The following is a 19,109-nucleotide window of genomic DNA, read 5'->3' as shown; positions in this document are numbered from 1 at the left end:
TATATATTTTGTTGAGTTTTGCTCTTACATGATCCCAAATGCAACAAGTTTCAAACCCAGAGAAATCAGTAGTTTAATTTGATAACTCGGTGTCTTATAACCTTTAACCCCTCATGGAAAACACCAGATGTTACATCAGAGAGTGATGTTGTATTGTTTCGCCTTGTTTATATTGCTCACTTGTGATAGAGCATAATTATTCATTGCCGTTTGCTGCACAATCTCTGATGCTGTCCCCAAAAAGGGTGAACATACACACACCAGCCACTTTAATAGACCTGTGTAACTGCTTGTTCACACAAATATCTAATCAGCCAATCACATGGCAGCAACTCAATCACACACACAATCATTTCTAGGGTTTACAGAGAATGGTCCGAAAAAGAGATAATATCCAGTGAGCAGCAGTTCTCTGACCTCTGGCATCAACAAGGCATTTTCACTCAGAGGAGAATAACCAGACTGGTTTGAGATGACAGAAAGGCAACAGTAACTCAAATAACCACTTGTTACAACCAAGGTCTGCAGAAGAGCATCTTTGAACCAGGCAGCAACCTCCGGGTCTGAGCAGGGAGGCAAACCAGGAAGTGCCTTAAGCTGCATTCTATCAAAAATTCCATTAGGGGGCGCTAAGTTTGGTTGCAAAAATATTTCTGTCCATTAATTTCAATGCAAAAAGAGAAAACCTCTCACTTAATTTATTACCTCAGAAATTTTTTTTTTAGGACAACACTATGGTCTCAATTGCTAGTAAAAAATCTTCTTCAAGACAATTTGATGTTAATAGTTCAAATAATGGCCCCATTTGGAAGAAAATAGAAAATAATAATGAAAAAAATCATATGATTTGGGGCGTGGCTACCTTTGATTGACAGGTCACTCACAAGGCGAGCATCATCAGGAGAGAAGCAGAACAATGCGTATCCACGGCAACATGTCAATAAAGTTATATATAACGTTATATAGATAGAAAAAAGGATGTTTACAGATTGGACTTATAACTTTGGCCCTTTCAATGTATTTTCACTTTATTTGAACGTTTTGTTCATTAAAATGTCTTGTTCAACGTTTGCTTGGACTAACAGACACTCCAAGGAGTTGCTGTTAATTTTTCCAGAGGTAAGTAACGTACATTTTGTTTTTGTATTTTGCTAGCCAAAACTAACATCCCAGCTAATGCTCCAGTTAATGCTAACATGAATTAGCAGCGGCTTCTCTCAGTCAGGTTGAGGTGTAGAGAGGCTGTAGTCAGTGATCAGATCCCTCTCGCTCCTCCACATCCAAATATGGTCTTCTCCCTGTATAGGAAACAAGATGGCGACGAGTGTAACGATGAACTCGAGGCTTCCAACGGGCCACAAACCAATGGGTGACGTCACGATGACTACATCCATTATTTATATACAGTCTATGCTTTGAACGCACAACAAGTCTAACCTTGAAGCAGACGGGCTACAGCAGCAGAAGACCACACGGTCACTTTATTAGGTACAAACTTCACCTAATAAAGTGGCTGGTGAGTGCTTCAATATACCCTTGTTCGGTCGTTCTGTCCACACGTTAAGCACGAGAATTTCCTTTTTACTTAACTCTGTACAGACTGAGGGCATGGAGGGAGTAATAAAGCCCTGGGAGCACAGGCTATGACAGCACTGTTTACGTGACCCCGGAGTGGATAAACAAGTGGGCAGCAGTCCAAGGATGGATTTATACAAGTCCTGTATTCATTCACCTTACTGAGGGAAGTATCAGGCTCATGAGCTGCTTTATGCTCCATATTCACCAGTTAATTGTTACTGTAACTGCATCCGTCTGCTGCTTTTTGGTCGACACATAGTGTACAATGAGTTCTAAGTGCTTTTTTCTCTGAATACAATTGCCTGCTATGTCTTGAAATGAGAATGATGAGAGCGGTAAGCGAACCAAAGCATTAAACTTGCATCAGGAAAACAAAGACAATGATCTTAAAGATGATAAAACTCCATAGAGCTGAGGGGAAAGGTAGTATTGTTGACAGTTCCCTGTGGAGCGAGTACATTCACAGTACATGGCATTTTTTAATGCGAAAATATTGATTTTATATATACTTATTTACAATATACTGGGGGTTGATATAATCAGTTGTGATTATTTGAATAAACAGTGTTTTCTTTCTTCGTTTCTTTCCTGTCTCCTTTTGTTTTCTTTCTTTAATTTTTGTTTACTTCTTGAAGTGTCATTTGCATTTAAAAGCAGAAACTTTTCTTGACGCCTGGATTGATGTGTGAACTTGTTAGTTCCCCCACTTCCATCAAGCAGAGGAAGTCACACTTAGGCACAACACTTAAAATGTCGCTCATTATCAGGTAACTCACCTTCCTGAAAGTTCATCCCTTACGTGTGAAGGAACTAATATTGCTAGGTATTTTTTTCAGACGTCTGCAAAGTTAAACTTCACTTTCTAGTAGACTGCAGTGGTACCAAAAGAAGTCCATACACAACTTATTTGAGTGGAAAACCAAAAAGTTGCACAGAGCTGTGCTGCACTCTGCAGCATGAGTAAGTCGGTCTGCAAAGAAACAATAAGATAAAAACAACACTCACAGTGAGCCATTTGACTTTCAGATTCACAGCTTGTTAAAAAAGCGCTGTGTGCAGTACTAACAGTATATCTAAGTTGCGTTTTTATGCTTCACTTTTGGAATAATGTTGTGTTTTCAGCATCTTCACAGTCATCTTTGTAATGTCTTGAATTTTTGAAGACGTCCCTGGAACAATTCAAAGACAATGACAGAGCAGCTGCACGGTTTCTGTCAAAAACTTGTGATTCAGGCTCCTTCCAGGAACAATTCTTCCAAGTTTACCTCAGAAAAAAGAAGAGGTAGTTTATGAATACATGAATAAGACGGAGAGTTTGATATGAATAGAAACAAAAGTCAAACATGTAACACTGACTCAGCTGATGTCAATACATTTACAGAATTTGCTCAGTAAAGGCAGCGTGAAATGAAAAGATAATGCTGCTTCAACAGATTTTCAACTACAGCTGATTTACAACTTGTTGTTTTTCCCCTGAAATGTTGGTGTTTTCTGTCATGATCCCACCTCTCAGTGAGTTTGTCTAAATACAATAATTATTTTTGTTATAGAAAGACAATGTTAGATTATTAATTAATGTTAGATATTGCAAGAGAAATTTCTCAACAGTTTGGCTTGGCATGCAGTTCTACAGAGACATAACAATAATAATAATAATAATAATAATAATACAATAATAGTGATGATAATAATACATTTATTTGTATAGAAGTTTTCAAAACAAAGTTGCAAAGTCCTTCACAACAACAAAAAATAGAATCCAATAAAAATACCTATAAAAATAAAAGCAAAGTGAAAGAGCAGTAAACTAAAAACACAGTATACAAGAAGAAGGTAAACAATTAAGCATGCACACACACACACACACACACACACACACACACACACACACACACACACACACACACACACACACACACACACACACACACACACACACACACACACACACACACATACAGACACATTACAAAGTTTTTACTTCTTGGTGAAAAGAAGAAAAAAAAAAAATTTTTGTACAGACATTTATTGTTTTCAAATGATTTCTCCTGCTGACTCACTTTGGTGATAATGAGATTCATGTTTCAACAACTAGACAGATAGATTGCCATGAAATATTCACATTCATGTCCTTCTCAGGATAAATTGGACTAACTTTGATCGCCTGACTTTTCATGTAGTGACTCATCAGTCAAAGATTTTCAACACAATCTCCAACCGAAATGACCGAATAGACCTTTTGTCAGTACCACCTATAACGACATGTTTCGTGACTCACGGTACAGAATGGAGTGTTTGTAAAAATAGCACCACATTTTATATATACACGTACGGTTTGCGGTTGTAAAAAAGGCTGCAGTTTCTGTGAATTTATGCTAAAACTCATTAATCTAGGTTTAGGGCAAAAAACTTATTGGCTAGGCGTTATAAAAGACAGTTTAAAAGTAAATACGTACGTAAATTCAGTAAATGAAGTGGTTATGAGGGTGACGTGAGCCACGAAAGTTACATAAAAAACATAAGACAACTTAACATCTACCATTTAAACTCACTACTACTACATCAGCAAGATTGCTGTGGAGGAAGGTCTAATACGGAAATATAAGTCGTATTTGGCTGCCTGTACAAACGTCCTATATTGACGTTTTAGAGGGGAGACCAGTCACAAAGTTAATTGGTCTAGTATTGCTCCGGTTTACGACCAAATACCTGAAAAACTGGTGACATTTTCATCAGCATCATCTGTTTTTAGTGCACATTTAGAGCAAATACCATGCAACCATGAAAGCTAAGACAGTACACTTACCGTTTCTTCTCTCTTCTGTTTTTTTTGTCATAGGAAAAATTTAAGTTGCTTCACAAGTGTATGCTTTTTATCTGTTAATCATAGTTTGTGCGTTATGACTATGATTTATTCATTATACTGGTATCAAGTGGATGTTTATCAGATGTGTTGTTGTTAAGTGCCAATCTGCCCAACATCCAAATTGTGTATATTATATTTATGTAATTATTTCATGTTATATGCAACTTTTGGAGTATCGGGAGTTTTTTCAAGGCAATTCTCCTTCACATTGCTTTGCAAATATATCAAATTCTTCAATTTTGTTTAATTGTGTAAATAAGCTAAACTACCCTTGGGGTTCTCATTAAATATACTCAATAGTGAATTTAGACAGATTGAAACAGATTGAGCTTCTGAAAATACTTTTATTAGATTCATATCATTTATTCATATAAAACAACACCTAATGTTTCTTACAATTCAGCAATCACAAAGTTTCCTATTTCACGCAGGTTTGACACTCCTCAGCAAAGGTGTTAAATGCATTTCAACCACAGTCATACATGCAAATATCCCCAACACTATAACAAAAAAAAGTGGTAATTAGGCCCACAGAGCATAATTAAAAATAGGTTTGGCAGCATTTCTATTAAACACAATAAAATATAACAGTTTTTTTAGCTGTTAAACAACATGTTTCAATGAGTGAAAATATATTCATAATAATATTAATTGTTCTCTAAAAACGTTAACCACTTTAAACCTGAAAATAATTTCCCCCATCATTTGAAACACTGGGAAATTAGTCTGTAAATGTCATCCTGTGATTGATAAAAATGTATCTCACATAATAATTACTGTGGAATGAAACATTTTCTGTCTTTCACACCTCTTGGTCCAGTGAGAACTTTAAGGCACAAAATCTAGTGTACTGGAGTGATTGAAGTCACTTATAACAAGATCACAATAGTGCTCCAGCTTCAAGATTTCCCTGCTGTTCTTTTCTTACTTTGCTTGTTGAGTTTGAATGCGGCCAATTTAAAACCGCGTCCAGCAGTGATGTGTTGAGGTCTGATGGCCGCCTCCTGTAGTGTTCAAAAAGCAGTTTTTTCTGAAAAGGAGAGCCCTCAAAAGTAAGATTTTTTTGTGGTTAAAATCTACTTGTTCTGAAATTCAACATTTGCCCTTTTGCACAAGTGCTGTTTGCCAAATCCTCACGGCCTGTGCCAGCAGTGCCTCCAGCACATGCAGACGAAATAGAAATAAAGATAGCTTGCCTGTACAAGAGGGTAAATGGTGAACCTTGTCTGTTTTGTTATGTAGTCATGACTGTAACCGTCCACATCTTGTCTTCAATGAGCTGCTTCTTGCTCTAAGCTATTTCACGCTTTTATTTGGGTTTATGGAAAGTCAAGATGCAAATAACCAGAAATTAATTGCAGCAACATCTCGAGTACACTCGAGCCAAATTACACTCTATCACTGGGTCAAACTGATTCTCAAAGGGAAGTGCTTTGTTGTGCTACTTGTAATCAGTTACATAATGCACTCATTTGCAAAATAATTCATCACAGTGGTTGTTTTCTTCAAATCGCTCTTTGAGACCAGAAACAGAAAGTATTCGAAACAGCCGTAACATCACTGAGCTTTCCAAATAAGATTTTTAAAAAGTTGTTTTCTATCTTTCTACGTCTCACACCAGAGGACGACAGTTATCGTAGTTGGTCATGTGAATAATAGTTTTCAGCAGCAAAGGCAGAAAGTGTGTGATGATGTTGCTGTAAGAAGTCTCACCCCAAATTCACACCAGTTGTGAGATACTAACAGCACGTAAGCGAGACTAATAAGTCCCCTGATTTGATCCACATTGACACTGACCGGTGATCAGCCGTCTGTCCTCTAAACCAGCTGTATGTCAGTTCATCTATGAAGCACTAAATGCCCAAACTGCATCTGGAACACTCAAAGGAAAACGAAAGGCCTTGATCGGTCATTATAGATATTTGGAAAAAAGTTTGCAGCATATGGACGGTAACAGATTGGTGCGATTTTAATATCTGGCTGCAGACTAAGGCCAACTTCAGCCCTGCATGCAAAACTGCAGCTCTCACAGCACGAGCCGGCAAAAAACATGTAACCTGGATTAACTTTTGCTGCAATGTGGCGCCATCGGACTGATGGCTATCAAATCCATGCATGAGCGCATATCCCTGGTACCGGAAGGTCCTATATCTACTTTTTAGCTCATTGTCAGAACAAAATAAATTAAAAATAATTACAACAGCAATAGACTGTATATAAATAAGGAACATTGTCACTGTGATGTCTCCCATCGGATCGTGGACTGTCCGTTTGGGTGTTATGGCTGTTGCCATCTTGCTTTACGTCCATCGCCATCATTGTTTCTTGAAACTGGGAGAGACCATATTTGGACTGGAAAGGAGTGAGGGTGGATCTAAAGATCTAAATCTAAGATCTAAGTCTCTAAATCAGGGGTCTCAAACTCAAATTACCTGGGGGCCACTGGAGGCAGTATCAAAATGACCAAAAGAAGACACAAAATTACTAAAAAAAAGACACAAAATGACCAAAAAAAAAAGACACAAAATGACAAAAAAAAAGACACATAAAAAAAAGAAAGACAAAATTACCAAAAAGAGACACAAAATTACATTACATAACTTTTCCACTTCTTCCGGTAACAACAAAACGACAGATAATAAACGGTCCAGTAGCAGCTGCCTTTCTTTTTGTTAATGTCGTCATAGAAACAAGTGAAACAAAGCTCCAGCTTGCGCAATAAAGGGACCTTCCACACACAACACGGTAAAGTGCCATTAACTCACATTAAACTTTAATATCAAGGTGAGGGCCACAAAATATGGTCACGAGGGCTGCAATTGGCCCGCGGGTCACAAGTTTGAGACCCATGCTCTAAATGATTAAACAAAATGTTTGCTACTTACTGGAGAAATTGAACAGGTGACTCCTTTGAGTGTCTTTTACTACAACCGAAGGCTGAACAAGACATTTATAAATTACCCAAATGTTCAAATAAACTTTCATGAACTGAAAACACACTGTGAAAGGGTCAAAGTTCTGAGACGAAAACACAGACATCACAAGGTAGCCACGCTCCAAATAATACCTGCTTTATCATCTATTTTCTTCTTAATGGGACCATTATTTACGCAATTAACATCATATTGTTTTAGAGAAGACTTGAAACTAGCAATTGAGACCATAATGTTGCCACGATCATTTTTACTGAGGTAATAAATCAAGTAAGAACTATAGTCTCATTTTATATGAAAATAGACGGGACTGGACTTCTTTTGCAACAGAGGTTGGCGACACCTTGACTTTTGAAAGATTGCAGGCTTAAAGCATTTCCACATTTGCGTTCCTGCTCATAACAGGAGGTTGCCACCTGATAAAAGCCAACAGGACTTATGTAACTTTCAGGAGTTGGGAACAACACACTTTTTGGTTACATTTATTTGACATTTAAAAGATAATAATACTGTACATAAAAAAAAAAATCCTCGAGCTTTCTCTCACATTAATCAGGTATTTTTATATAGCCTTAATAATTTAGAAACCACCACTTGTGGCATTTAAGAAGGCATTTAATATGAGGACTTTAAAAATATGGATTGTTACTTTTTTCCAATAAAAACACTTCCTCAGGCAGGGTGACTCACGCAGAGAAACCCTGCTGTCACAAGTATCATACCTATTATCCCATTATTATGTTCAGCACAGGTTTCTGAAGCAGGGAATGCTTTTAAGAGAGCTAATTAATCAATATGGCATCTAAAATGGTTCCTGCAGACTCTTAAGTATACTGTATAATATATAAATTACATGTGTTTACAGACTAGAAGTTGGCATAGAGAAAGGTGAGATCTCACAACTGTTGTTGTGTCTAAGAGTTGCAGAGTTTCATGTCATACATCTGGTGCTATTCATTTAACAGCTCGTGTGTTCACGCTCCTTGAGTCTAGTTTGCATTATCATCTCATTGGGACTTGATTTGCAAATGGGAATGATTTGCAAATAGTTCTGATTGGCATCTCATTAGCCGATGAAGTGCAGCTTAAGAGTCAGTCTGTGTGTGCGTGACCTGAATTGTCATGTATTTTTAACCCTCACATTTCATTCCCCTTCAAGGTGTTGATCAGGCGCAGGGCAAGTTGAACAGAATACATGGCAGGAAGTGGTAATCATGCATTTCACTGACAGTCGGGCTGTTAGATGGAAACTGGGGCTTGAGGAGGATATGTGGGTCATGTTCAGATTTAAAATGCAGCCAGTGTTAAATGGTGATTCTTTGAAATTTTAATTTATTGGATTTATGTGTGGTAGATGAATCCTGGGTGCAAGGGGTGTGAGGCTGTGAGGGGGGTTAATGGCAGCTCAGTTTATGGCCTGCAAACACATCAATTACATATACCAGTGCACAGACTCATTGAATTGTACACATGAGTGATGCATGTGCAGCTGGGTGTACACCTCACAGTATATTACTTCTATAAATCACTATGGTATTGGTGCACCTCATTAATATGATGAAATTTACCTTAAAGAACATGTGCATGAGTGCATGAATGCCATGTTGCCTGTTTGAGAGCGTCCACCCAAATATTGCACGGACGAAGGCAAAAGGTGAAATTCCATTATCTTTGAAGACGCCGCAGTTGGGCATTTTTTACGAGGCTAAGAACGATGTGTCCATGCAAATGTTGATTTTCATGTTTTTCATCTACATATCAGAAATGTTCTTTACTATTTCCATTTACTTGGCCCTGACCTTGACTAACCGAAGTGCAGAAGCCGCTCCCAGTTTCCCTTGAACCGAATGGAAATGTATCATTACTATTCCACAGCGGAGGCTGCAGGAAAACACAAAACAGCAGTGCAGCTATTGACAAATTCATCATGCAATCTGAGTGTACAAACTCTAGATTTCATCATCTTGCTCATCAGCAGCTCTTTGCTATGAATTATTTGTTGGCTCTTCTCCTCCTTTCCTGTCCTCTCCTCTTGATGTGGTAAAACCCATCAAGAATCTATAAGTAGGGCCTGTCCCTGTGTCTCTCAATCAAAATCAGGAGCAAGCAGCTCCTCACCCCGTCTGTGGGCTGAATTATTTACCAGTCATTGATGTGGTGGTTGACCAGCAGTTTTGCTTGTGAATAATTCATGTCCCCTTCCTCTTAGTCCAAAGGATTAACACCGAGAATATATTCATATCTTATTTGTTGTGCCCTAAAATGGGCATACCACATCATAACATATGACTGTTATAAAAGTCCAGTTAACGAGAAAAGACAGCCGTGGTTATAACCACCATCTTGTTCTCTTAAAGAATATTTAATATTTAACACACCTCACCCGCTGAGCATGACTTACAAAGTCAGTGCATTCGATTAAATCGTGTTGGTAACCAGCAAGGAATCTGTAAAGTCAGAAAGTCAAGGCTGTGCGAGTGAGTATTAATTAGAGACAAATCCCCAAACCTGCAGCGTAATAATTTGTTTTTTAACCTACACTCATCAAGTCCTTCATTACACCAATGAGGTAAACACGGAAAATAAAAACATTCAAATACAAATCCAGCTCAGCGGCGTACCTGCAGATAACAACGTTATCTTAAATCATTGCATATGCTTATCCATGATTAAAATCCAGTTTGAGCCACAGCAGTTTAATCCGCTTTGTGTAATTGGTCATAAATGGCAAATTTCAAGTTCTACAATGCTGCAAAAAATTAGATTATATTATTTACCAACAGTCGTACTCACCGCACGTAGACTGTTGGGATACACCTGTCATTGGCCGCCTATTTCAGAAGAGATTCTCCTCCCCTTCTGACGATTGTGATTGGTTTAAAGAAATATAAGACAGCTGCAGTGGTGTTTGTCCCTGTATCAGGATGATATTGGATGCACCCCGACCTTTCTCCAGTACTGATACAGACAGTGCTGTGGAGAAAAGTTTGGCTATGAGAGACTATTTATCGTCAGTGATTTATCAGATGATAAATATTTCCACAGACTGTCACCAGCTGTATGTTTGCTCCTCCTGAACTCTGTTATTGTGAAGATAGCTTTGTTAGGACCATTTTATACTGCCCACTTGTGACGTTACTGTAGAAAAAAGCAACACATTCGAGACTTAACAAACCTATAACGGAACAAATGTCAGTGTGCCCTTCTGCTCTGCCGTTATACCAAATATTATCTAATTATATATGTGCAGGCTGTCTGTTTGAGAAAATGATCTGATGATTATTTTGGCCTTGGCCGACCCTGAGTTGAGCTCGACTGGATTTTCATCCAGACTGTGGAGCCACTGGCACTTCAGTTTGTATGTGGGTGAAGTTTGATTATTTCTGTCTATGTGATGTGAAATGCTTAACAAGTGATATATATATATATATATATATATATATATTATTTTTTATTTTTATTTTATTTTTATTTTTTTACTGTTTTTATTGTATTTTTGTATATACTTTCCGTATATATTTGGTATGCTATGGACCCTTTTTTGGTCCTTATTAATGTCATAATTATTATTATTATTATTATTATTAGTAGTAGTAGTAGTAGCAGTACAAATCACACATGATTAATATATGCTTTTTAAATTTTTAACAACCTTTTCTGCTATGAATTACAATTATAGTAGTGATTTTTTCCTTGTAGTGCAAGTAAAATTTACATCAACATAAAACATTTGCTTAATATTCACATACATATATATATGAGGTTAAGTGTCAGTGCTAATAAAAGTGAAGCCAAAAAACTGTAATTCATCAACTGGCCACTTGAAGCTGGCTCCAAAAGCAAGTCAATCCCCAATGAATGTCGGGTATTTTTTTTATACAGCACACCTGTTTAATATTTATAAAGGCTTATAGTTATACATAAATTAGGGTGCAGCCACTTTGAGTGACAGGCGGATGCTCTCCACTGCATCCAGCTCCCCCCACTCCACCTTTCTGCCCCTTTTTTTTTTGGATAAGCCGAGTTAGGAGTAGTCATGCATTGCCATGGCCAAAACCTCAGGAGCCACGCACTGTGAGCTTAATATCGGCTCTTTGGAAACCAATGAGTGACATCACAGACACTACGTCTATATTTCATACAGCCTATGCTAAATACTGACCCTGCTCATAGATGGACTATTAATAGTTTGATTGGAGGTCTGTTGCATGGAGGAACAAGCTAAATCAGGCTCTATGTACCTGTAGGTTCACTTCATTGTTGGGTTATTTCCAGCAACCACCTTGAAAGAAGAAAAAATATTTACTTTTTTTTTTTTTTTTGCACATTTTGAGCCACAGGACAGCAGGTTAATTTGGATTATAATAACATCTATACTAGAGGTGAGAATCCCCAGAGGCCCCACGATATAATTTTATCCCGATACTTGAATCCCGATACGATATTATTGCAATTTTAAGCAGTTTGCAATATGATGAGTATTGCGATACAATATATTGTGATAGAACTTTTTAACTGTATTTTGGGTCCAGAAAATTAAATTCACCATGAAACATCAAGAAATAGCCTAGCAGCGTTGCAGCGTTATTTGGATAACTTCACGAATCGATATTGCACGCACATGGTGTCTATACACTTTAAAAAAAAACTAAAAAAAAACTGTATAATTTACGGTACAATACCAGCAGTTGTGGTTGCCAAAACTTCACTGTAAAGAATACAGTGAGTGTTTTTTTGCTGTAAATTTAATGTATATATCAGCAAAAATTACATGGAAATTTGATATTTTTACAGCAAAATTGTGTTTTTCTATAGTTCATGACAGTAAAAGTTTTGTGCTAATCTTTGATTTACAGTAATTAAAAGTTTCTACTATGGTGATATACTACTTTTAATTTTACGCCCTAATTCTGAGGCAATTTGACAGTGTTTTACTGTTAGTTCTACTTTTTTACAGTGTAGATTCCTTAGATCTTCTTGTTTCATATGATACTAGTACATCCAGTATATTCCTAAAAGTGAGCCGGCTACAGCCTCCCAGAAAAAAAAAAAGGTGAAAATACCACCATCGCTAAATATCGATTCTTGGTGACCATGAGTCGATATAATATTGCCACGCAAAATATCGCAATACTATACTGTATCGTTTTTTTCCCCCACCTCTAATCTATGCATTCTCACATGATATCATGATTTCTGCTCCGGCCTCTCGCTCACTGACCTGCTGTGCTGCTGCTGCACTTGGTCTGGATCAGCACCCTGTCAGCGGTGCTGCTGCAGTGAGGGAGATGGAAAATGACAGTGTGTGTCCTGGGAGCCAACTCACATCCTGACACTTTTCTCCTCTGACTGGCAACTATGATCATTGTAAGATCTCTCCTCCGCCCTCTATTTACAGATAGTAGAGTGTGTTCAAAGAGAATACTGATGAGCTCAAAAATTCACACACAGCTTTATTCATCTCTTGGATCTCTGAGGGTTTAATTTGTTTTGCCACATGCCACCCTGCACCTCTTTAGGAAATACACAATCTGCTCTGTACGTTTTAATTGACTATAAATGTATCCCATTACTGACAAGTTTTTGAATTATTTGCTGTTTTTTTTAGACCTACCTTTGTCTGTGGTGGGGGATGCAGGCTGAATTATTGTGTGGGCAGGATAAATATGGTGATAATGCCCTTACATTTACAAGATACAGATGAACATGGCCGTCACCTTGTTCCATTTACTGTAGATGCAGCTGAAGCACATACCTTAATGGCTTGAGGTCACAAATTGGCGATAAAAGCTCAGTGAACATTTTAAGCATTACAGGCAGGACAACGAGATTTTCCACCTGCTATGGAAATGCCGAAGCAACGGTGAGGTTTATTATTTTAAATGACTCTGCATAGAGGTCAAACAACTACATTTACAGCCAAAAATGCACAATCTAAAGTTGCACTCTTGTATTTTTTACTTTTTCATCTTCCAGTTTGTGTTTTCCAGAAACAGATGGCATTATGAAGTTGATCTGTGTTAATAAATAAATACAATTGTTTCACTGTGGCACTCTCAACCTTGGAAAAGAAATAAAAAAATCACAGTGGATAGTATTATCAAGTGATACCTGAGAAAATACACAATAAAACAAGAGCTATGCACATCGTAGGGCAGCTTTAGTGTCTGTGTGTGTGCATGTTTGTGTGTGTGTGGGGGGGCTATTCATTATTCTGACTACCTGTGGGAAGAAACTGTCTCTGAAACGGGTGGTGCATGATTTAATGCTCTGGTAGAGTTTTCCAGATGGCAGGAGTGAAAATAGTGTGTGGGCTGGATGACTGGTGTCCTTGATGATGCTTTGGGCTTTCCTTATGCAGCGGGTAATGAAGATATCATAGAGCTGCAGCAGGTCTGTGCCAGTAAATTTCTGATGCTGGCTTTACAGTGTTCTGCTGCAGTTTCCAGGGCTGTGCACTAAAAAACTACCAGAGCATGTACTGTGATGGAGCCTGTCAGGATGTGCTCTCGATGGTGCAGCGATGAAAGTTACCGTGCCGAATCTTTTGAGATGCCTCACGGCCTTTGTTGTTGTGATTTCCTGAGGAGGCAGCTGGTATTATGAAGATGTTTGTGATGTGTACAGCGGTAAATTAGAAATTTATAAAATTTCTCAGGTGGCCAGGGCTTGTTTTTGTAGGGTGTGGATCAGAGACTGGGAAGACAAGAATGCATTTGGATATAACAGGATCTCACTCAAAAGAAGCAGTCTGCATCCACATGAGCAGCTCTGTAAGAATGCACCTGTAGTGTTTTGAGATAAATGGTTATATCAACGGCTAACAGACACACAGTGACAATGTTAAAATGCTGATGTTTAACACAAACTGTGTTAACCGCTAGTGTATTTACATGCTCCTCAGATGTTCCCATTTCCTGATTTGGGAAGTTCTTCTGACTTTGGTGTTTTCCTGAGGTTTAATGTGGAAACAACATGGACATGTGCTGTATTTTATTGCTCTTTGATCACTGTTTCCAGTGTTTGTGTGACAATGAAGAACATAGATCAGGGGAGCCATGAAAAAGTTGTGACGTTGATTAAAATGTAAATAAAACACAATGTGAAGATTTACTCATACTTTTTTTGACATACATTCAAGTGAAAACTGCACAATATACTTTTTTTATAATATACACAATATACTTTTTTATAATATACTATTTAGTGCATATATTTTAGATTTTTGTAAATATGCACTCTGATATTTTAATTTGTTGCCTTCTGTTTTTATTTATGTTTAAAAAACAGCGTCCCACCTTTTATGGAATTGGGGTTGGAAAACAAATTTTTCCAATTATTCCAACACCACAGGAATGCAGCACAAATGTTCTATCTTGCAATTTTAACAAAAGACAAATTAATTATCTGGTCCTCCTTGTGATTCAAATCTGGAATTCAAAATGGAATAGATTCTCAGCCCATGCTACATTCAAGTTTAATTTAAATCTGGCTAGTAAAAAACATACATGTAACCTCCTGCACTGAAATCAGAGTGCAGGTCATAAACAAAGATATAAGACGGAGACTATATGCCGATATGTAGTGTATGGAAGGTGTTGTTCATTATTATCTCAGTTACTTTGAACTCTTAATTGGTGCAACAACTTTAAAAGAAAATGGCCAATTAGTAGGAGATCTCTGTGTCCACAAAGTTCACACAGATGCACAGTAATGTGTATAAGAGTGTGGGCAGCTTTGTTTGTAAAAAGATCAATTGGCGTTTGGTGGTCATTAAATCTTTACACACTGCCACTCAGAGCAGCTCCTCTCTGGAGATGCATTGAAAGAAATGAGAGCACCTGTCTCCCAGCCAGCGTCAGACAAAGCTCCTTGTCATTCATAGAAGAAAGGCTAATAACACAGTTAGAGCATTCACGTTGGCCTCATTGTCTGTCAGAAAGAACAGTACAGCTGTTCAATAAAATCAAACACGGAGCTGTTACTCCCCCGGTGCCCGAGTGTAAAAGAATCGAACAGCCTGCTGATTGACAGACTCGCACCGACATGACGGATGTCTCTGCAGCTTCGGAACAAATGAGTTTGCTGTGAAATATCAAACAAACATTGATTAATGAGATTCTACACTTTGATTCAATTCATGTCATCTGACAGTGACCGCACAAGCCAAAAGCTTGGGCCTTTGCTTTTCTTTTAAAACTTGTACATTGAAGATGTGAAAGTAAATTCTATTGATTCATTGCATTGATCTGTTCTATACAAACAGCATCTATTGCATGTCTGTCTATCCTGGAAGGGTGATCCCTCTTCTGCTGCTCTCCATGAGGTTTCTTCTATTTCCTTCCCTGTTAAAGGTTCTTTTTCTTTTAAAGGAGTTTTTTTTTACATTGCAAATACATCGCAAATGTTTCTTGTAATGAGGGAAAATGTCACTCATTGCAACAGGGCTCACTGATGTGTTCAAATGATCATTTTGGGGGTGAAGTATTCCTTTAATAGATTTTGTGCACCAGTGGAGCTCTACAGCACAGAGAGAGAGGCAATGCTTGTTAGTGCTACCAATCCATTGTTAATATTTTTTCATATATGTGTATATATATATATATAAAAGTGCAAAAGGCAGGTGTTAGAAAATGCCATGAAGAATTGATGCTGGTTTGAAGGCAAAGGGTAGTCACACCAAATATTCATTTGATTTAGATTCTTCTTCAGTTCATTCACTTTGCATTTTGTTAATTGATAAAAATCAACTACTAACATTTCTATTTTTGAAAGCATTCTTATTTTACAGCATTATTTTTCACACCTTCCTTAAACTTCTGCACAGTACTGAATATTATTGCTTGCCTTGAACTTTAATTTTGGCTCCTGTTCCTCCAAACCTTGAGTGTGACAAACTAATTTGTCAGAGTGAACTGAGAACAGAAAATATGCTTCTGGTCAATAAGTGAGAAAACACGTCAGATTGTCACAGTTTCAAATTGGTTGAACTGCCGTCAAGATGAATCTTGTTATTCTCATCTTAGCTTCTAAAATTACAGGTGTGGCTTGAAATATTGACCCAAAGTGTATGAGATAATTCATGCCTGAAAGAAAACATCACATTTACCTCTTACACACACACACACACACACACACACACACACACACACATTCTTGTACTTCTATCTTGTGAGGGCCCTCATTGGAATAGTGAATTCCCTAGCCCCCTTACCCTTACCTTCACCATCACAACTAAATGCCAACCCTAACACTAACACAAACCTAATTGTTTTAGGGTTAAGGTTACAAAGCAACATGATCTCACAGAAATCCGTGAAATAGCCACGGATTTCGCTTAACTCAAAATCCGTGGAATAGCCACGGATTCGCTCAAATTTCCGGGAAACTGACACGGATTTCGCTACAATGCAAGTTAATGACATAGTCATATCCCGTGGCTATTCCAACATACAAAGTGATTATGTACATTCATTTATTATTCTGAGTGAATATTTAGAAAATAAAACATATATTTCTCGCTACAAATGTGATCAAAATCCATTTTTATGCAGAAACTAAGTCAAAATATTGATTTTTCACTAAAAATGAGATAAATATGACTGTCATTAACTTGCATTGTAGCGAAATCCGTGTCAGTTTCACGGAAATGTGAGCAATTCCGTGGCTATTCCACGGATTTTGAGTTAAGCGAAATCTGTGGCTATTTCACGGATTTCTGTGAGACCAGGTTGTTACAAAGTCTGAACTCTCAAACAAGCCTTTAAAGAAGTGAGGACCGGTCGAAATGTCCTCACTTCACAAAAGTGTCCTCACTCTGTTGGTTAAAAACGTGTTGCGGTCCTCACTATGTAGGAAGTACAACACACACACACACACACACAGACACACACACACACACACACACACACACATTCTTGTACTTCTATCTTTGTGAGGGCCCTCATTGGAATAGTGAATCCTCTAGCAAGGTTATAATAGTTTTGGATTTTTCAGTAGTTTTGGTTTTAATTTCATTGCAAAAATGTCCTCACTCTGTTGGTTAAAAACGTGTTGTGGTCCTCACTATGTAGGAAGTACAAGAACACACACACACACACACACACACACACACACACACACACACACACACACACGTGTATACAGTACAGATTTATAAATACATCTTAACCTTTCACCTTGTTGCAAAGTACAAGTGGATTTTAAAGCTCAGGCAGCATATTGTCCTACATGCACTGACTAATTATTGCAATATGCTGTCTTCTTTGTAAATGGGGCTCAGAGTCGACATCCTTTGAACTGCACATATTGAGCCCTCGAGCAGTGCTCTACCTCCTGACTCTGAAGCACAAAGTTCAAATTCAGTCAAACTCCCGAACCATTATTCCACATATTGTATTAAAGCCTCAGTCGGACATAAATAGAAAGAAAAATCATGCCAATTACACAAATCGCTTAGATTGCCCAAACTCTCAGTACTCCATCTTCTAACCTGTCACCACTGATGAGCTGAGATTCCAGACAGAATAATTATCAGTGCAGATGTGCCCCAGCTCAGCCATGGCAGCAACCCCGACACTTTGCTCCCCCTGCACTGAACCACAACAGTATCTAATTAGCATAGACACTACCTTTCTGATCAACACAAAGCATTCTCTCTTGTTTCCAATGACGCACCATGAATTTAAATGAGCCAATTAGCGTATGCATTTCCCCTGGTATCGAGTTCACACAGTCTTTGATTGAGATTCTGCTGCAAAGCAATACAGCAGAAAGTTTAACTGCCCTGCAGGTCACTGCAGCCATGAGGGCTGGCCGTCATATAACACATGCTATAGATTCATTTAAGTTTAGTTTGTTGGCTGTGGTGATCGGGATTAATGTTGTCTTGTTATTTTTTGAAATGCACAAACACAAAAAAGGAATTCAACCATTTAAAAAAAAAAAAAGAAAAGCTTTGGGTTCAGGATAAAGAAAAAACCTGGCCAGAAAGTTTTATAAAAATATGCCATTTGCAGTGCAGTCATTCAGTAGCTTTTTATTACTCGAGGACCGTGGCTGATTAGCAGCATAATAAATCAGCAGCTCTTTTGCATTTTCTCTCTGTTTTTCCCTTCATTTTCTGAATGCATATTTTGCACTGTCCTTGCCATGAGAGGACCTTGTTAACTTTACCCTGCTGTGAATACTGAATGTGAATACGATATACATATAATGTAGATATAATGTTTCTTGCAGCAGGAAACGCAGCAGCTTTTTAAATCATAGGCACATAAGCTCAGTTTCTAAAATATGTGAACTAAAAATGTGTCTTTTTCTGTCTTTTATCTCGACTAGCTGTTGCAGGGAAAGTCCATTCCTAAACTGGGGTCACTGGACCAGATTGAAACAGGAAGTGGAGACGCAGAGGGACGTTACAGCGGGGACTGTGATGATGAGGACGGCTGTGGTGGTTCAGGTGGTGGCGAGGTTAAGAGGAAAGTCTCCAGAGTCTCCAAATGTAAGTCTCATCTTTTTACTGAACAATTAAACAGCTAACCAATTTAATGAAATCATTCCCAAGCTATTATATTCTTGCCCTAAGGAGGTAGACTTAAACGGCAAGAATATAACATTTGAGTGGGAATATTTCTCATTTATATTCTTTAGGATTATAATTTGTGTATGTTTTGATGTATGATTTTGTTTTTATTGTATAGCTCTAAGGTTAAGATTAATTCATATTTGACAAA

General features: G+C 37.8%; 1 protein-coding gene across 1 annotated transcript in view; it reads left to right on the top strand.

The window, feature by feature from the left end:
* Nucleotides 1-19,109, top strand: part of gpc5a (glypican 5a) — a 162,108-nt gene that overhangs the window by 78,065 nt on the left and 64,934 nt on the right. Inside the window, exon 8 of the mRNA XM_059358340.1 lies at nt 18,715-18,877. Within this exon, the coding sequence (XP_059214323.1) occupies nt 18,715-18,877 (163 nt within the window). The remainder of the gene's footprint in view (nt 1-18,714; nt 18,878-19,109) is intronic.

Source organism: Centropristis striata, chromosome 2 (assembly GCF_030273125.1).
Source record: "Centropristis striata isolate RG_2023a ecotype Rhode Island chromosome 2, C.striata_1.0, whole genome shotgun sequence".
Classification (NCBI taxonomy): domain Eukaryota; kingdom Metazoa; phylum Chordata; class Actinopteri; order Perciformes; family Serranidae; genus Centropristis; species Centropristis striata.
This window is presented reverse-complemented; position numbering and strand designations above follow the sequence as displayed.